The 17,412-nt window shown below is 40.5% G+C and overlaps 2 protein-coding genes across 2 annotated transcripts in view; both read left to right on the forward strand.

The window, feature by feature from the left end:
* The window catches only part of asic1a (acid-sensing (proton-gated) ion channel 1a), a 36,561-nt gene extending 32,797 nt beyond the window's left edge, over positions 1 to 3,764 (forward strand). Inside the window, exons 6-10 of the mRNA XM_076267069.1 lie at positions 215 to 271; positions 1,048 to 1,201; positions 1,623 to 1,714; positions 2,040 to 2,119; positions 2,368 to 3,764. Coding sequence (XP_076123184.1) covers positions 215 to 271; positions 1,048 to 1,201; positions 1,623 to 1,714; positions 2,040 to 2,119; positions 2,368 to 2,487 — 503 coding nt within the window. The 3' untranslated portion in view covers positions 2,488 to 3,764. The remainder of the gene's footprint in view (positions 1 to 214; positions 272 to 1,047; positions 1,202 to 1,622; positions 1,715 to 2,039; positions 2,120 to 2,367) is intronic.
* A 3,711-nt stretch (positions 3,765 to 7,475) lies between these two features.
* On the forward strand, positions 7,476 to 16,933 carry gpd1a (glycerol-3-phosphate dehydrogenase 1a). The gene is made up of 8 exons (XM_076267070.1): positions 7,476 to 7,603; positions 12,914 to 13,091; positions 13,238 to 13,378; positions 13,785 to 13,923; positions 14,055 to 14,167; positions 14,552 to 14,788; positions 15,798 to 15,904; positions 16,144 to 16,933. The coding sequence occupies exons 1-8, from the start codon at positions 7,560 to 7,562 to the stop codon at positions 16,238 to 16,240; spliced, it is 1,056 nt and encodes a 351-aa protein (XP_076123185.1). The 5' UTR covers positions 7,476 to 7,559; the 3' UTR covers positions 16,241 to 16,933.
* The last annotated feature ends 479 nt before the right edge of the window (positions 16,934 to 17,412 follow it).

The raw sequence follows: 17,412 nt of genomic DNA on the forward strand, positions 1-17,412 counted from the left end.
ATCTGTCTCTGTCTCTCTGCATCTCTCTCTTTCTCTTTCTCTCTCTCTCTCTCTATCTCTCTCTCACACACATACACAGACACACACACACACACAGCACTTTTAATTTGTTTATTGTTAGTGATAATTCATAAAAGTGCTTTGTAGTGGTATCGTTCATGTAGTGACGCTCATGTTTCAGTTCTGTGATCTTCAACTCTGCTGCCCCATGCAGGTGATGCCCCATACTGCACGCCAGAGCTCTATAAGGAATGTGCTGATCCTGCTCTAGGTAAGGACTAAGGAGCCAAACCACTGGTAACTGGTTAACCCGAATAACTGAGAGTATAACCGCTGCACTGAGCAGCTATTGATTCTAAAGTGCCGTGTTGTTTGGAGATAGTTACCTGGGTAAGCCACTGCTTCGTAGTATACCCCTCTGGCCTAACTGGGCTCATCGCTGCAGCTAAATCATGGGTTTACTTTATCCCTTAGGCTAATGTGGCTCTAAACAAGCATATAAGATGGCTTTTAAGTCTGGGCTTGTCTGTGGGTGGTATTGGATTTCCCAAAACTTCATGCATAGATGCAACTTATCCTCAAAGCCATTTTTGGTTCCAAGTTTAGAATGGGCAAATACATTCAAATTGAAAACAAAAACATAGGACAGGATGTAGAATGTGCTATCTCCTAAGTTTGTGATGGTGATTACTGTCGACAGCACATTTACACAGCCATCTGCATCAGTGCAGTTCATCATAATGCTAATTTGAATGTTTGCTGTATATGCCCTCTCACTGTCATGAAACATTTGGTCTTTCATCAGATCAGAATAATCATCTGAGGAGGTGCCTGGATGTTTGGGTTTTAAGACAGTGCTGATCTTTGGTCTTGTTTGAAAATAACAATGTGTTCAGTGTAAACCTTCAAAGCAGCCTTCCATGCATATACAGTAATGCAGGAGTCATAACAGAAAACAGTGCTTATTGTCTGTATACATGTGTAGGCCTATGTAAGTATGAGTTGGATAACCTATTTTTGTGGAACTCTTGTTTGTCTCCCCAAAAGACTTCTTAGTGGAGCGAGACAATGACTTCTGCATGTGCGACTCCCCATGCAACATGACACGCTACAGTAAGGAACTGTCCTTTGTCAAGATTCCCAGCAAGGCTTCTGCTAAATACCTGGCCAAGAAGTACAACAGATCAGAGGAGTACATTGAGTGAGTAGCCTCAAGAGTTTCAATGTGTGTTTGACAATGAAAGGCCCTTTTGCTGCTTTAATTCTGTCAGGTATGATTTGGTTGTGTCCTTTTGATCCATCCTGTTCCCTGTGTGTGTGTGTGTGTGTGTGTGTGTGTGTGTGTGTGTGTGTGTGTGTGTGTGTGTGTGTGTGTGTGTGTGTGTGTGTGTGTGTGTGTGTGCGTGTGTGTGCGTGTGCATGTGCGTGTGTATGTGTGTGTGTGTGTATTTTTGTATATTTATTTCGCCATCATTGGCTTCCGAGAATAAAGGTTGAATTAATTAATTAATGTGTTTTCTTTCTGTAAATGTAGCCAAGCATATTCAGTACACTTCCCAGAACATATAAATGCATGTGTGTCCATGTACGAGTTGTATGTGAATTGTAATTCTTGTCCGTAGGGATAATATATTGGTGCTAGACATCTTCTTTGAGGCACTGAACTATGAGACCATTGAACAGAAGAAAGCCTATGAGGTTGCTGGACTATTGGGTGGGTCTCTCCCCCTCCCTCCTCACCTTCTCTCTGTACTCTCCTCTGCATGAATCACACATAGTTCACATTCACACAATCTCATGGCTAGAAAGATTTTAATGGTATTGTTGAGCGCAGTTCATTCATCCATTGTGCAGTCTTCCTTGAGATTTTCTCTTTTTAACCTTTCCTTTTTGAAGGTTTGCACTATAGTATAGTTGCACTATAGTTTGTAGGATAGTTCATAGGGGAAATATTTCAGATTCTGTCCCGAAATTGATCAAGGCAGGAATGAGTTATGATTGTAATCTTGTCGTATTGTAACTATTGCCATTTGTGGTAGGTGATATTGGAGGGCAGATGGGACTCTTTATTGGAGCCAGTATCCTCACCATCCTGGAGCTGTTTGACTACTTGTACGAGGTAAGACTCAGGGTGGGACCTGTATGAGGGAAGGTGGGTTGGGATTTAACTCACTTGCCTAGGTTATCTTTTTAATGTTCAGAGATTCTAATGCTCTAATTCCTAACCATTTTTAAAAAATGTATGGTTAAATTGTATTGAGTGTCAGATGAAATTATCCTTATGCTACGTGTGTGTGTGTGTGTGTGTGTGTGTGTGTGTGTGTGTGTGTGTGTGTGTGTGTGTGTGTGTGCTTTTGTTTCCCTCAGGTGATCAAATACAAGTTGTGCCGCTGTTCTGACAGGAAAGACTCGCATGGTGCTGGAGGTAGCCAGGGGGCTGTTCTTAGGTTGGATGATGTCAAATGTCACATGACTCATTATCCATAGCATGGGATCCTTACATCAGTAGCTACAACTTGGTTTCAGTAGCCATCGTCTCACTCCAGAACCAGCCAGCACTTCAGAGTCTCATCTTCTGGGGTCTTTTACGAGCATTCTGCCTCTGAGGATCTCAAGGACCAAATTTGACACATTCCTGTATTAGGTCATCAAGTACTTAGATTGTCATGTTCTGGGAGGTTTTAGAACCTCTGTTCTAGCATTCTCTTTTGGTTTGTTTTGTGCTCAGTAAATCTTTGTTCTGTAAAGATTTTGTAATGAGAAAGCTCACAGCTTTGACTGCTGTGAGTGTTGACGATGAAGATCTTTTTCTGATCAGTGATCAGTGACATTGAGATTGATACTCTCCTATAGTTCACCACATTCACTTTCAAAACATGAGTCACATCCAAATATATGCACTATGCAAGAATGTAATTTTTACAGTTTGTCTGTAATGCCCTTCATTTGAACTTAAAGAATATCTTGAAATCTGAAGGTTATGATTGAATGGATATTGAGTGTTGTGGTTTTTAAAGGTCCTAGATAACCACATAGATGACCAGGTCATTTCTATGAGTGTTGACCCATTTACCACTAAGGAGGAAATCCATTTGATGTGTGTGTGTGTGTGTGTGTGTGTGTGTGTGTGTGTGTGTGTGTGTGTGTGTGTGTGTGTGTGTGTGTGTGTGTGTGTGTGTGTGTGTGTGTGTGTGTGTGTGTGTGTGTGTGTGTGTGTGTGTGCGCGCGCGTGTGTGTGCGTGTGCACGCGCATGCGAGTCTGGGTCTATGTGTATGTATGTCTGCTGCTGTATGTGTTTGGCTCTATGTGCGTGTATGTATTGGCTTCCTGTAAGTAAAAACATGTTGTTAAAATGATGTGTTACAGGTCTTGTTTGCTTGATGTTTATGTTTATGGCATAATTTTCCCAGTTCATTCATGTAATTCAAATGCTGCCCTGAGGTGTTGGCATTCACTTCTGAATTGCATGGAATCCCATGATATTGTTTGTCAAATGTTGGCATGTTTGTATGTTTGTGTTTGTGTATGTATACGTATGGAAAAGGTTTTTGTCTACCTGTTTTTTTTGTGTGTGTGTATGTGTGTGTGTGTGTGTAAGAGAGAGAGACAGATAGAGTCAGAAAGAAAGAGAGAGCATCTATATTGCACCTGTGTTTGTCAGCAGTATTTGCATGTTATTGATGACATGTTGTCTATACCCAACTCAACAACATTGCCTGAGCTGCCTTGCGCAGCAAAGGCCATTTATTTGGACACTTCCTGAAAACTGAACAATCCATACTAAAATGATATTTTGCAACAAGAGAAAATAAATAAATATGATTTGCTAAATATACAAAGTGAAACATATTGAACGCGAGGTATACATCTGGGATGTGCAACACTAAGGCCTGCACACTTGTTTGGGATAAAGCAGTCTGTTAGTATGGTATAGTTTACACTGAGAATGCTATTTTTGTTGTCCAAATGTATTTTCTTACTCAACATCATGTCTCCTCAACCTGTTCCAGAATCTGCAGTGTTCACACAATGAATCTGATAATTCATGCTGGGCTGCCAGGAGCCTTAAACTTAAAGGCATTTGAAACTGGATAGCGCTTAGCACTATGACCTTAGCATTGAGCATACCACTCTAGTCATAATCTAATGAATCTTATCCATCTGCTCCATGATGTTCCACAGACGTGGCCATCACCACACTCCAGTGTGTCAGACACTTGTACTGGGACCTGTAGACGGTGGGCATTCTCACACCTCCTCTCACTGCCCATCACTGCCACTGACATTCACTCCTGTAGCTTGTTACCGAGGGAAGGGGCTTGTGGAACAGGTTCCATGGGTGGCAGTTGATGTTGAGGGTTCAAATGTGGCCTGTAGGGGCCACATCATCAAAGGCCTTAAAAGGAATGCTTTTTGTTGGGCAATACATGCCTGGATTAGTAGATTTCTATGTCAGTTGAAGCTTGGTATACCCCTTCTTTATCACCTTCACCTTAGCCACTCTGGCCCTGGATAAGGAACCAAATGCCAGTGTATCTTTTATTCTAGATGTTTTGTTTTTCTTCTGTATTATAAGCACAACGATACAGTAGCATCAACATTGAAATTGTTGTTAGTAACCTCCTTTTCAAGGATTCGATAGAGCTTGTTTAAAGCATAATTGTTTTTTACATGGTTGATGTGGTTACTGTGGTTCCTTAAAATGTTTTTGATGTTTTATACATATAGTTTAATTTGTTAGTTGACATGTTTTATTCATATGACGTGCTAAAATAAAAAAGTTAATATTTCTGTTATCTTGTCTGAACAACTTTACCTACAGTACATTTAGAGAGCTATATGTTTACTCACACACACACACACGCACATGTATATCTGTATACAGATACAGTATGTATGAGGTTTCTTTGGCAACATAACACAAACACGTGATTTAGCCCTTTAATGCCGTGCGTATCATATTTGAGACATGCATTTCTGAGACCCATTGCATCACCATGAGATATAAACTTTGCATAAAACCCTGTTGTATACAATCTATTACTTGTCCTCTGCCCCCTGTTGGATACCTTTTGCACTACAACAATTCTGACGTAGTTTGTTAGAATTCAGAATGGCGGAATCTCATTAGTACCCTGCTGATTATGTAAAGGTCAAGGATATTGGTGATTTGATAATTTTATGGTGAGATTTACCTTTACATATTTATCAATATTTTAAGATAAAAAATGGGATCGGAAGACATATACGTTATGGTTCCCAGACCAGCCATAGTGGAGACCTACAACAAATTTATGGGTGGTGTTGAGTTTTTGGATATGCTCTCTGCCCTGTACAAACACAGCTTGAAAACCAGAAGATGGTACTTGTATATTTGGTGGCATAGTGTCACAATGGCTCTGATCAATGCCTGGATCCTGTACCGAAGAGACTTGCGGGCACAAGACCAGGAGAAAGATGCCATGCCCCTGAGAAGGTTTCAGGCCTCAGTTGGCTCTTGCCTGATAAGAGCAGGAAAAGGCAAAGTTAGGCTCGGTAGGCCACTGTCCTCTCCATCACATTCCCCTTCGCCACACTCCTCACCATCACAAACACATACCCCACCACGGAAGAGGCCACTATGCAGTGTTCCTCCAGATGTTAGGAGAGATGGGGTTGACCACTTCCCATCCTGGGCATGACAAAGGTGCAAGCACTGCAAAGAAACTCCTCACTTCTCCTATGTGTTCGGTGTAAAATGCAATGTCCACCTCTGCCTAAAAAAGAACAGGAACTGTTTCCTTGCTTATTTGGCAAAGTAAAGGAAAGAAAAGACTGTCATTTCAACGTTCAAAGATGCAGATGTTATACAAAGAAAGAGTTTTTGAAGTTCAAAATATAAGAAAAGAATGGAAAAAGCCAGCTGTTTAAAGAAAGAAAGATTTGAATGTTATGGATATCCAAATATCTTACAGATTGCAAAGTTCTTATTGCCCAAATTGTGTGTAATGCCCAAAGTATCAAATATGATACAAACAAAAATTGTGTGTAATGCCTAAAGTATCAAATATGATACAAGCAAAAAAACACACTTGCAAATTATTTTTGTTATTTATTTTTTTATATTTTGTTAAAGGGCCTAATAGAGAAAATAGAATTTTCTGTCCATTATTTCTTGGAACCGTGCGGTGAAGATAAAAAAAAAATGTGCCAAATCAGAAGTCAAGAACATCAGGTTTTTCCAGCCTTTTCAGTGCTTGATGTGTTTTGAGCCTTTACTATTTGCATTACAATCCTACTCTCAGATTAAAACAACATGTACACAGACAAGATGACCTACGAGACTGACTGACAATGAGTAGTTAATCAGTGAACAACTTGCTCCTGACATTGTCAATAACTGCACAGTGGCCTAACTTTGTAATTGTAATTTCCACTCAAAAATGATAGCTTGATACAGTTATCTCTGTAATTTAATGTGGATGACCTAGATGTAGCCTATTTACATACACAGTTAAGCCATTGGGTGTATATGTGGAAAATGCATCATGAATTTACAACTGCATTTTAATGGGGGTAATCCCTACACAGATGGTATGCTGATACTGACATGTCAAATAACAAGTACTACTGGGTCTGAGACATAATCAATTTACCTCAGTCAGTGCATAACAAGATTAAATAACAATTTGGCTGTCAAATTTCAGTGAGGGTATTTTACAATGTTTATGAAAATTGTTGTAAAGGGAGGATAGCCTCCTCTGGGAAAGGGAGGATAGCCTCCTCTGGGAAACACCAGTGGAGATCATATGAGGCAAACAGCTGCTGAACCTGTTCTTTTGTCACCAAAACATTGCACTCCAGGTTTGGAGTCAGCAGAGAAAATAGTCCACTGGTGCTCTCCTTGTCAACATTCAACTACAGTGACCGGTTTCTCAACAGTGATACTGTGAACTGTATAGATCCATTACTTTTATTCATACTCTTCTGAGCCTATGAGCTGGAACGCCTCATGCCATAATATTTCTACTGCAGGCAATATATAACATACCTAACAAAATTCCCATTATTTTCTTGACTGACTAATATACAGTATATGGTTGTTTTAATGAATGTAGTCTTTTATGTGCTGTGGTCCAAGAATGGGGCTATTATTTGCACAGGGTAGAGGGCCAATGAACGTGCCAATAGTGAACAAAGTTCAGCACAGTGAAGTACTTTATTTGTTCTTTCCTTTCTGAGCTCTGCTACAGCCTGCAGCCTGTATGAGCTGTCTGTGAAAATTAAATGTCTTCATAATAGCATGAATAAAGGCCTAAAACTCTAAAGATATCATGTTAATTCTAGCTACAGTTCTGTTAGGCACTACAATTAGCTTATTTACCTTCAACCCACTGGCAAATAATAGAACGCAAAAGCGTGGGCGGAGTTTAGGTTTCCCCTCTTACTGACCAATGATTTGGAGGGGCGGAGATTGTCGCATAACAGGCCGAGCTGTCTCTTGTGGGTTGATTGAAATTTACAGCTTGAAGCGAGGATACCCTTCATTGCTGCAAGTCGCGTGACTAAAACTGAAGCAATGGCCTCTCCCAAGAAAGTTTGCATTGTTGGATCTGGAAACTGGTAAGGCTTAACAAAAGTGCTGCTAGTGTGTCCACTGGCCTCGCTGTTGACACCCGTGAACAGCGCGTTCGTTCACGCTCTGTGCTCAGATTTCAGTTTAGACGTGTATGAATGATGACATCCGTATCAAGCTCTCTGTAAATTGGCTGATGCCTTATTATTAATAGCCTTTTGTAAGTATGATGATTCAAGGCATTTTTTCCAAAATTTGCTGTTTTGTCACTGTGCACCCCTCAGTGCATGCGCTTGTCACTCAACAGGTGTGCCTCTGTTGGGAGATTTTTTTGTCTTGAAACCATGTGTCCCCTTGTTCAGTCTCTTAGTCTTAGGGATTTTACTATATATTTAATATTATGCAGCAACTGTTTGGCTATGTTAGTGAGATCTGTGCTGAGCTTTTCTGAAATCCTTAATGCCTACCAGAAGGCATTATGACTTGGTATACCTTGGTAGATCTGGTTTGCTTTCAAGTGAATGCTTTTGTCCAGAAATGGCATACTCAACAATGTTAATGTCTATAAAGCCATAAACTATACAAACTACAATGTTAAGTCATGTGAATTTGAGATGTATGTCAAGCCGATTAAGCATTTATTCTGATATCTTGATATCAGGCATAATTGTCATGTACATGTAAGCCATTTTTGTCTAGTTAACTAGTGAGCCATGTTTGTGTGAACTAGTTAACTAGTGAGGGCCAAAATATGCACACTAGTTAACTAGTGGGAGCCAAAAGGCTCACTAGTTAACTAGTGAACACAATTTAGCTTCACCAGTTAACTAGTGAGAGCCAGAAATGTCTAGTTAACTAGTAAAGGCCAAAATGCATACCAGTCAGCTAGTTGAAGGCTTTTGGGTCTCACTAGTTAACTAGTGACAGCCAAAAATGTGCACATGAGAATTCGGAAATTGAGGCTTTCTATTGGCTCCCTATGTCCAAATAGAACATGACAACCAATTACAGTGCAGAATTTCACGAAATCCCACCCACAACATTTGCATGTGGCACACAAGTTAACATGCTGGCCAAAGGTACTCTAGCTAGTAAACTAGTGGCTTTAGTGTGACACTTACATGTAAACTAGTGAAGGCAGAACTGCTCACTAGTTAACTAGTGAAGACACAAATGCCCACTAGTTAACTAGTGAGGTCTAAAAAGTGTCACTAGTTTACTAGTGTGCACCAAAACACCCACTAGTGAACTAGTGATGGCAATTTCCATTTGACTAGTAAACTAGTGAGGTGCAAAAAGTGTCACTAGTTTACTAGTGTGCCCCAAAATGCCCACTAGTTAACTAGTGAAGGCCATTTCAGCCCCACTAGTTTACATGTAAGTGTCACATTGAAGCCACTAGTTTACTAGTTAAAGTTCCTTTGGCCAGCATGTTAACTTGTGTGCCACATGCAAATGTTGTGGGTGGGATTTCGAGAAATTTTGCACTGTGATTGGTTGTCATGTTCTATTTGGACATAGGGAGCCAATAGAAAGCCTCAAGCTGACTAGTGTGAATTTAGGCTTCAACTACTTTACTAGTACACATTTATGACATCACTAGTTAACTAGTTTGGACAAAGGATGCATCAACTAGTTAACTAGTTAGCCTGCTGCCATCACCTAGCTAGCTAGTAAGCCATTTATGGTTCACTAGTTAACTAGTGGCATAGACCTACTCCAACTAGTTAACTAGTGAGGAGTTTGGCCTTCACCAGTAAACGTGCACATTTTTGGCTATCACTAGTTAACTAGTGAGACCCAAAAGCCTTCAACTAGCTGACTGGTATGCATTTTGGCCTTTACTAGTTAACTAGTGGACATGTCTGGCTCTCACTAGTTAACTAGTGAAGCTAATATGTGTTCACTAGTTAACTAGTGGGCATTTATGCTGTCACTAGTTAACTAGTGTGCACAAACATGGCTCACTAGATAACTAGTTGACAAAAATGGCTTGCATGTTGGCCTTATCAAGATATCAGAATAAATGCTCAAGCGGCTGGCCAAATTACATAGAAGTTAACAAATGGGAATTTGACATTCAGTGGTCAGCTAGTAAACATTTTTGTACCTTACTAGTTGACTAGTAAAATATAGAAGTCTTTAAACTAGTTTAGTGCACATTTCAGCAGAGGCGGACAGAGTACACAGCTTCATTACTTGAGTAAAAGTACAGATACCCTTTGCTAAATTTTACTCAAGTACAAGTAAAAGTACAACAGTCAGATGTCTACTTAAGTAAAAGTACTGAAGTACTTTTTTTTAAAAGTACTTGAGTATCAAGAGTACAAGAGTGGCCTACATTTTCTAAATATTGCATTACTACTGCCACAGTGCTTACATTTACAGAAACGACCTACATGGAGTTATGAAAAATGTTAATGTTAATACCTTGGAGAATGTAAAAGGAATTGAAAGTAAAATCAAGTCATTTTCATCTTTTTACCATTAGTCAGGGGGCCAAAACTGATATTAAAACTTTGTCGGACACTTTTTGGTACAAGCATACAACCTATCCAGTATTAAAATGTAACCCCTCAACATGTGTTCTAGCCAGGTTGTCAGCTTAGAAAATGCTTTTTTGTCCATTTTAATACTATATTCTTAAAAGTGGTAAAAGCATTTTTTTCCCCCCAAAGTGCTTTCATTTTCTTCCATGTTACCTACTGTAATTTTGGGCAAATATAATGTGCACTTATGTGCAAGCATGATCATTAGGGTGGTTGTCAAGCTGATTTTTTTTTTGTGTGTGTATATGACTTAAAGCAATTTCAGGCCAATTTGTTGGTTTCCTGCTCAACACGACATGCCAACAATAAATGTTGAATATCTCCACAACCACAAGGACCATATACATAGAAATGGCATCAAATGAAAGCCAACACTCATAGGATGTCTGCTGAAGTGTCAGAATGAACATGTATTGTACAGTGTAAGAGACAACAGAACTAGAACATGAAAAAACAATCTTCACGTGGATGCAAGGAAAGTGGAAGTCAGTGCAGTACCAGGCAGTGTCGATGTCGAAAAGTGGAATATTTTGTAGTGGGGCATGTGGATGTGCCTGTGCAGCTTGGTGCAAGAATACTCAGGTACTCACATCATTATTATTGAGCTTTGCCACATTATATGCAACTATATTGTTTCAGATTATTTGGCATGATATTGTTTTTCCTGTTTTGTAGATTAGATTTATATTATGCCCTTGTATTGGGAAGGTATTCATTATCAAAACAGTAAACTCTTCTTTTGTGTCCCTGACCAGGACTCAGATTGAGCACATGGACATGGTCCCTGGGTGCCTTCTGTTGACTGCCTACCTGAGTGTCACTGCTTGGATGGGGAAAAACATACCTTTGCCATATGACGATTAGTTATTACATTACATTACATTTGCTGACACATTTTTAACCAAAGCGACTAACAACATGGTTAACAGTTTAAACTTTTTAAAGCAATTCTCTCAACAATTATAGGACAATTAAAAAAAGCTCTAGTACAATAAGAATAAGTGCATCAGTGAGTGCTGTTTTTTAAACAATCGAGAATCAGTTCTAGTCAGGTGGCAAGTGCTAGGATCAGCAAGACTAGTTACTAACTAGTTACTAACCCCTAACCCTAAAGAAGTGAGAGAGCAGTTATGTTAGGATGGAATTGATAACTATAGTGATATGTTAATTAAATATAATTTGTGTTACAACCTGGTACATTAATGAAGTCAAATAGCACCATAGACCACCATCTACAGTTCTACATTTCCGCCTTGACATTATAGAATTATAACTTCTGCAGCATTGCACTGTCTCTCCCTACAAGCTTTAAACTTGGCTTGACTCATTCCCATAGATAGGGGTACTGATTGATAGAGGTTTTGGGATATGGGAACATTTGGGAATGTTATGTTTCCAAGCTGATATACACTTTGAAAACTGGTTCTCTTTAGGCAGAGATTGTTTTTTTCATGTTCTAGTTCTATTGTCTCATACACTGTACAAAATGTCAGTGTAAGCCCATGAGTGTTAGCTTTCATTTGATACCTTTTTTATGTATAGGGTCCTTGTGGTTGTGGAGATATTCAACATTTATTGTTGGCATGTCGTGTTGAGCAGGAAACCAAAAAATTGGCCTGAAATTGCTTGTACAAGTCACACAAAATAAATTTCAGCTTGACAACCACCCTAATATCTTACCTATGGGTGTCTTCTACCTAAAAAAATTGGGTGACAGCTTGTACCAAAACATGTCCGCAAAAGTCTTAACGGAAGCCCTTTTCAGAATTGGCCCCCTGACTACATGTTGCCGGGGATGGGCAGTATTTCTAATACATGTATTTAAAATACGTATTTCAAATACAAAATACTATTTTGTAATTGAAACACTTGAAGCTAAAACTATCATTAACTTGTTCAGAAAATTGAAATAGTCTGGCGAGGTGTGGCCACAGGTTGGCACATTCCCGGGATGGACCTGCTGCGTCTTCATCCATTGTTTCATCCATGGTTTCATCTCTTATCTAAATCTGACCATGGAGTTGACTTTGGCAGAAAGCTGAAGGTGATTGCTGATAGGCTGTCCCAATCAGTGGCGCCTGCACAATCCAATCACGTTTGAGAGGGAAACAACAAATTGAGGGTTTCCGAGATTTTTCCTTTTTTTTAGAAGAAGTAACGGGTACTCACGGTTATGGATAGAAATGTAGTGGAGTAAAGAGTACAATATTTGCCTCTCAAATGTACTTGAGTAAAGTCATGAGTACTCCCCAAAAATGATACTCGAGTAAAGTACAGATCCCTCAAAATTGTACTCAAGTACTGTACTCAAGTAAATGTACTCCGTTACTGTCCGGCTCTACATTTCAGTGTCCACTAGTTAACTAGTGAACATGCTGAGCATTACTAGTTAACTAGTAAGATATGAAACATATGAACTAGTTAACTAGAGAGAATTATTGCCTTACTAGTTAAATAGTGAGCATTTTGGCCGTCACTAGTTAACTAGTTCACACAGAAATGGCTCACTAGTTACAGTAACTAGTGGACAGAAATGGCTTGCATGTACATGACAATTATGCCATCAAGATATCAGAATAAATGCTCAATCGGCTTGCCATAGAGATGGTAGCCTACAATATCACATACTTTTTTGAAGTGGAATTAACTTGACAGAATAGGATAGTGTTATCAGAAGAACTTGTTTGTGTTTTGTTTTAGTCTGACTGAGTGTGGTGGTCAGTCACATGAATTTGTTAGGGGTCCGTCCGTCAGCATCTCCTGTCGGGTCGCTGACACTGTGCTCTTCACTTCCCCTTTTCTCACCAGGGGCTCTGCCATCGCCAAAATAGTGGGAGCAAATGCGGCACAGAACCCAAAGTTTGACAATGTCGTCAACATGTGGGTTTTCGAGGAGATGGTGGATGGACGCAAGCTAACTGAGATTATTAACACCAACCACGAGAATGTGAAGTACCTCCCGGGGCGGAAGCTTCCAGACAATGTGGTGAGGGAGCATCAGCATTGCACCCATACAGCATTACAGCTCTGCCATCTGGTGTGAGACTGCATTGGTGTATTACTCAGTCCCTTTGTGTGTGTGTGTGTGTGTGTGTGTGTGTGTGTGTGTGTGTGTGTGTGTCTGTTTATCAGTTGGCAGTGCCAGAGCTGGTGGATGCAGCCACTGGAGCCGATATCTTGGTGTTTGTGATTCCACATCAGTTCATTGGGAGAGCGTGCGACTCCATTAAGGGGAAGATCAAAAAGGATGCTCTTGGACTGTCACTCATAAAGGTGCTTATTTTCTCACATTCTTCCAGTTTTCTCTCTCCCTGTAAATTCAAACATTTCACCTTCTATTTGTCAAACATTCACAGAGTCATAGCGTGTTTGTATCAATGTGCCTTTCCCACAGTAAGCAATTAGTGGTCTGTGTTTTAAAATTCCTCTTTGCTCTTAAAATGATGAAAAATCTAGTGATGTAATTGCATGGGACAAGGGTGAGTCAGGCTTGTCCTCCGTGTTCTCTGTGCATGCCCCTCTTTTGGATCAAGGTTCAGGGCAGACAGCTGTGACATTTGACCCAGTTTAAAAAACAAGAAGAGGTTTTTTTCCCCTCCCTTTGGTTGCCTAAGCCAGCTGTATACCCTGCAGTGTGCAGTGTGGCTGTTGGTGAAATAGTTAGTTTTGTGTCCTGCAGGGAGTGGATGAGGGCCCGGAGGGCCTGAAGCTGATCTCTGATGTGATCCAAGAGAAGCTTGGCATCACGGTCAATGTTCTCATGGGGGCCAACATCGCCAATGAAGTAGCAGATGAGAAATTCTGTGAGACAACAATCGGTAAGATTAGCACATTGCTGTGTGTGTCTGTGTGTGTGTGTGTGTCTGTGTCTCTGTCTCTGTGTGTGTGTGTGTGTGTGTGTGTGTGTGTAGGGTGGTGTGTGAATCTATCTCTTGTTTGGCTTTCCCAGGTTGTAAGAACAAGGCTGATGGTGTTTTACTGAAAGAGCTGTTGCAGACAAAGAACTTCCGCATCACAGTGGTGGAGGAGTCAGACGTGGTGGAGATCTGTGGAGCGCTCAAGGTAAACATCGCCAGCCCATCTGTCTGCTTTCATATCTGCACTCAGTGACTATTCTGATGGGAGGCAAAGTACGGTTATAATTTATTTGTTCATGAGTCTGAGGCTGGTGAATGGCAATTACTGTTCATAAATGGTGTAGTGTTTGGAAAAAGGATTAAGGATTGTCTGTGAACAGATTATACTTTTCGGTCTAAGAGAAATGATCTAATAAGGTTGGTTTAGCCTACTCTCATTGCTGGTCATATTAGGTTTGCATGGTTCTTGTTGAGGCTACTCTTGACTTAAGGAATGTTCTCAGTGTCTTGACATTTAGTTGAAGCAATTGAGACCAAGGCTACTGGTTTTCATCTTAATTCATAATGAATGGACACCACTTTTTTTTAGAACATTGTTGCGGTGGGTGCGGGCTTTTGTGACGGACTGGGATTTGGCGACAACACCAAGGCAGCGGTCATCAGGCTGGGCCTGATGGAGATGATTGCCTTCGCGCGCCTCTTCTGCACCGCGGGGCCTGTGTCCTCGGCAACCTTCCTGGAGAGCTGCGGCGTAGCCGACCTCATCACCACGTGTTATGGAGGACGCAACCGCAAAGTTTCTGAGGCCTTTGCCAAGACTGGCAAGGTATGTCATGGGATGCTTGTCAGTTTTGGCTTGGTGTAAATGTCATTGCATTGAATATCCTCTGTGTGATAATGTGCCAAGAATTTGGCTTACAGGAGTGCTAATTCACTAATGTATGTCTCAAAGTCAGGTGCTCTTTTAGAAGAGTTGTTTCGACTTATTCATTTCTCCATGAATTTGACAGTTTGTTCAGAAGTGTTTTGTTTTATTTTAGACCCCGTCAGATCTCCATATATTGCCTCTCATGATACACTCCTACCAAAGGCTGATGTTACATTGAACAATGTAAACTGCCCCACTGTTTATCTCTGAGGCCAGTTGGGACGGGCAGCTATGTGAAAATTACAGCCAGACCCTCCCTGAAGGTCAGAAAGTTATCTGTAGATTAGTAAATTACGCTTCTGAATTTTACATCTTAAGTCTGGATCCATTTCGAGATCATAACAATGGACTAGATAAGCAGTCTTTTGTTATTTATGATGTGTGGTGTCTTTGAGGCTCCACAGCAAAATAAGGAAAACTGACCACAGCCCAGATAGTTAAGGCCTGTGGAATCCTGTGGCCTCTTTGTTTTCCGGTAATCAATTTTGAAGAACTACAATTCTTGCAATGTAGAAAGTAGAGGTGTTTTTCTGTTATCTCCTACTCTGTCATCTGTTTGTCTTTGTTGTTCTAAAATCCCTGGTATGTTTTATTTGACATGATTAAAAAAAACATTGAGCACAAGAGGTTCTGTGGATAAGTACTGTTTCTGTAAGAAGACTACTGATGGTGAAGTGATTGCATTATCTAATGAGACACTAGAATAATCCTTTAACAAAAGATGCTCACAAGTTATTGTAAGATATCATCTTGCAAGTTGTTGCATTCTCCTAATTAAAAATGTGTGTTTATGGCCCCATTGAATGATGCAGTAATGTTAGCTTATTCCAGCCTCTTCATTTCTTTGATTTGTGGGCTTGTTTAAACAGTTGTGGTGTGCCCCTCTGACCCATGTCCCTGTGTCCAGTCCCTAGAGGAGCTAGAGAAGGAAATGCTGAACGGACAGAAGCTTCAGGGTCCAGCCACCGCGGCAGAGGTCCATCACATCCTCAAACACAAAGACCTCCTGGACAAGTAAGGATCATTAAATATTACAATATCAACAGTACTGGAACACACACACACTCTCAACATATCAGAACGCGCACACACACAGACACACACACTAGCAGGGTTCTTGTGGAGCCAGAGGAACAAGTCAATGACATTAAATACTGCCAGCTTGGCCAGCACTAAATGCAAGTGGGAGGTGGGGTGTTATCTGTCTGCACTTTTTAATCACCGCCCTTGTCTTCTTTTGGCTTTTTGTCTAGGTTCCCTCTCTTCAGTGCTGTCTATGAGATATGCTACCAGGGCCGTCCAGTCACAGAATTCATTGACTGTCTACAAAACCACCCAGAACACATGTGAGCCAGCTCCTTCGGAGGCCTGGGCTGCCCACACGCTCTGCCTCCCTCTCACCCTGTGTGTGTGTGTGTGTGTGTGTGTGTGTGTGTGTGTGTAGGCTGAAGCAGGCTCCATGTCTTTGATCATCTGACCATTGTGAAATTGAAGTGTAGTCTTTCAGAGCCTCAGCCACTTTTTCCATTTTCCTCACTCACACATACATTCTCCAGCAACATGTGTAGTGAATTGTAGTTTTTCTTCAGATGGGTCCGTATATTCTGTATGACTGTAAACACGATGGGCACCAATTTGTGTAGAAAGTTGGAAGAGGTGTATGTGTTTTTATATATGGGTGAGAATGAGAGACTGGGTATTATCGGGCCTCCAACCCTGAGCTGACGGTGAGTATTGAGTGCTTTCCCGTAAACACTGGGCAACTATGAGGGGGGCATCCATCTCCAGTGATTCATCTCAACTCTGTCTAACGCACAAATTTCACTGGTAGTGCTGGAACCACTTTAAATCTCATGCTTGACCCAATCTCATGCTTGATCATCAGTATAAACACAAGCCAATGAATGAAAGATCAGTCAATGTGTCACCACCATTGTGCCTTGAATCTTGAACATGAAAATGTCCTGAGATGGTACTGTCTCATTTTTTAAAAATGTTATAATATGAATAAATTATACCAATAAATAAAAACAAATGTAAGAATGATATTTTTGTAATGCTGCTGCTAAATTGTAACGTGATTTATAATGAAGCTTTATTGAAACTTCAGGCTTGAAAGCACATCGATCACAGACTGAAATAGAGGAAATAGTACAATGCTGCCAATGGTATGAAGTGTAATGTTTTATTGTGGTGAAAAATATGCTGTTACACTCTGCTGTTGGAATAACTCAAATATGAATGACTGACTTATGAAGATACTTTGCTACCATGGATCTGAAGGTACCAGGGAGGGAGGGTTCCCACTCTTAAGTGAAATGTAAAATTCCATGACTTTTCCCTGACAAAAAAACTGAATTTCCATGACCTACTTTATAATGAAGGGTACAAGATTTCAGTCGCGTAGCGTTCAAGAATCTTTTTTTTTTTTCATCTTCAATGAACTTTTTTTTAGAGCGGGAGATGAATAAATGGGTTTTGAATGAACAAAGTTGGACTAACCACAACTACTCAAGCAAGCA

Source organism: Alosa pseudoharengus, unplaced genomic scaffold (genome assembly GCF_046254945.1).
Source record: "Alosa pseudoharengus isolate Yale_2024_CS ecotype anadromous, Long Island Sound unplaced genomic scaffold, YU_APseudo_1.1 YU_APseudo_1.1_scf_4, whole genome shotgun sequence".
Classification (NCBI taxonomy): domain Eukaryota; kingdom Metazoa; phylum Chordata; class Actinopteri; order Clupeiformes; family Clupeidae; genus Alosa; species Alosa pseudoharengus.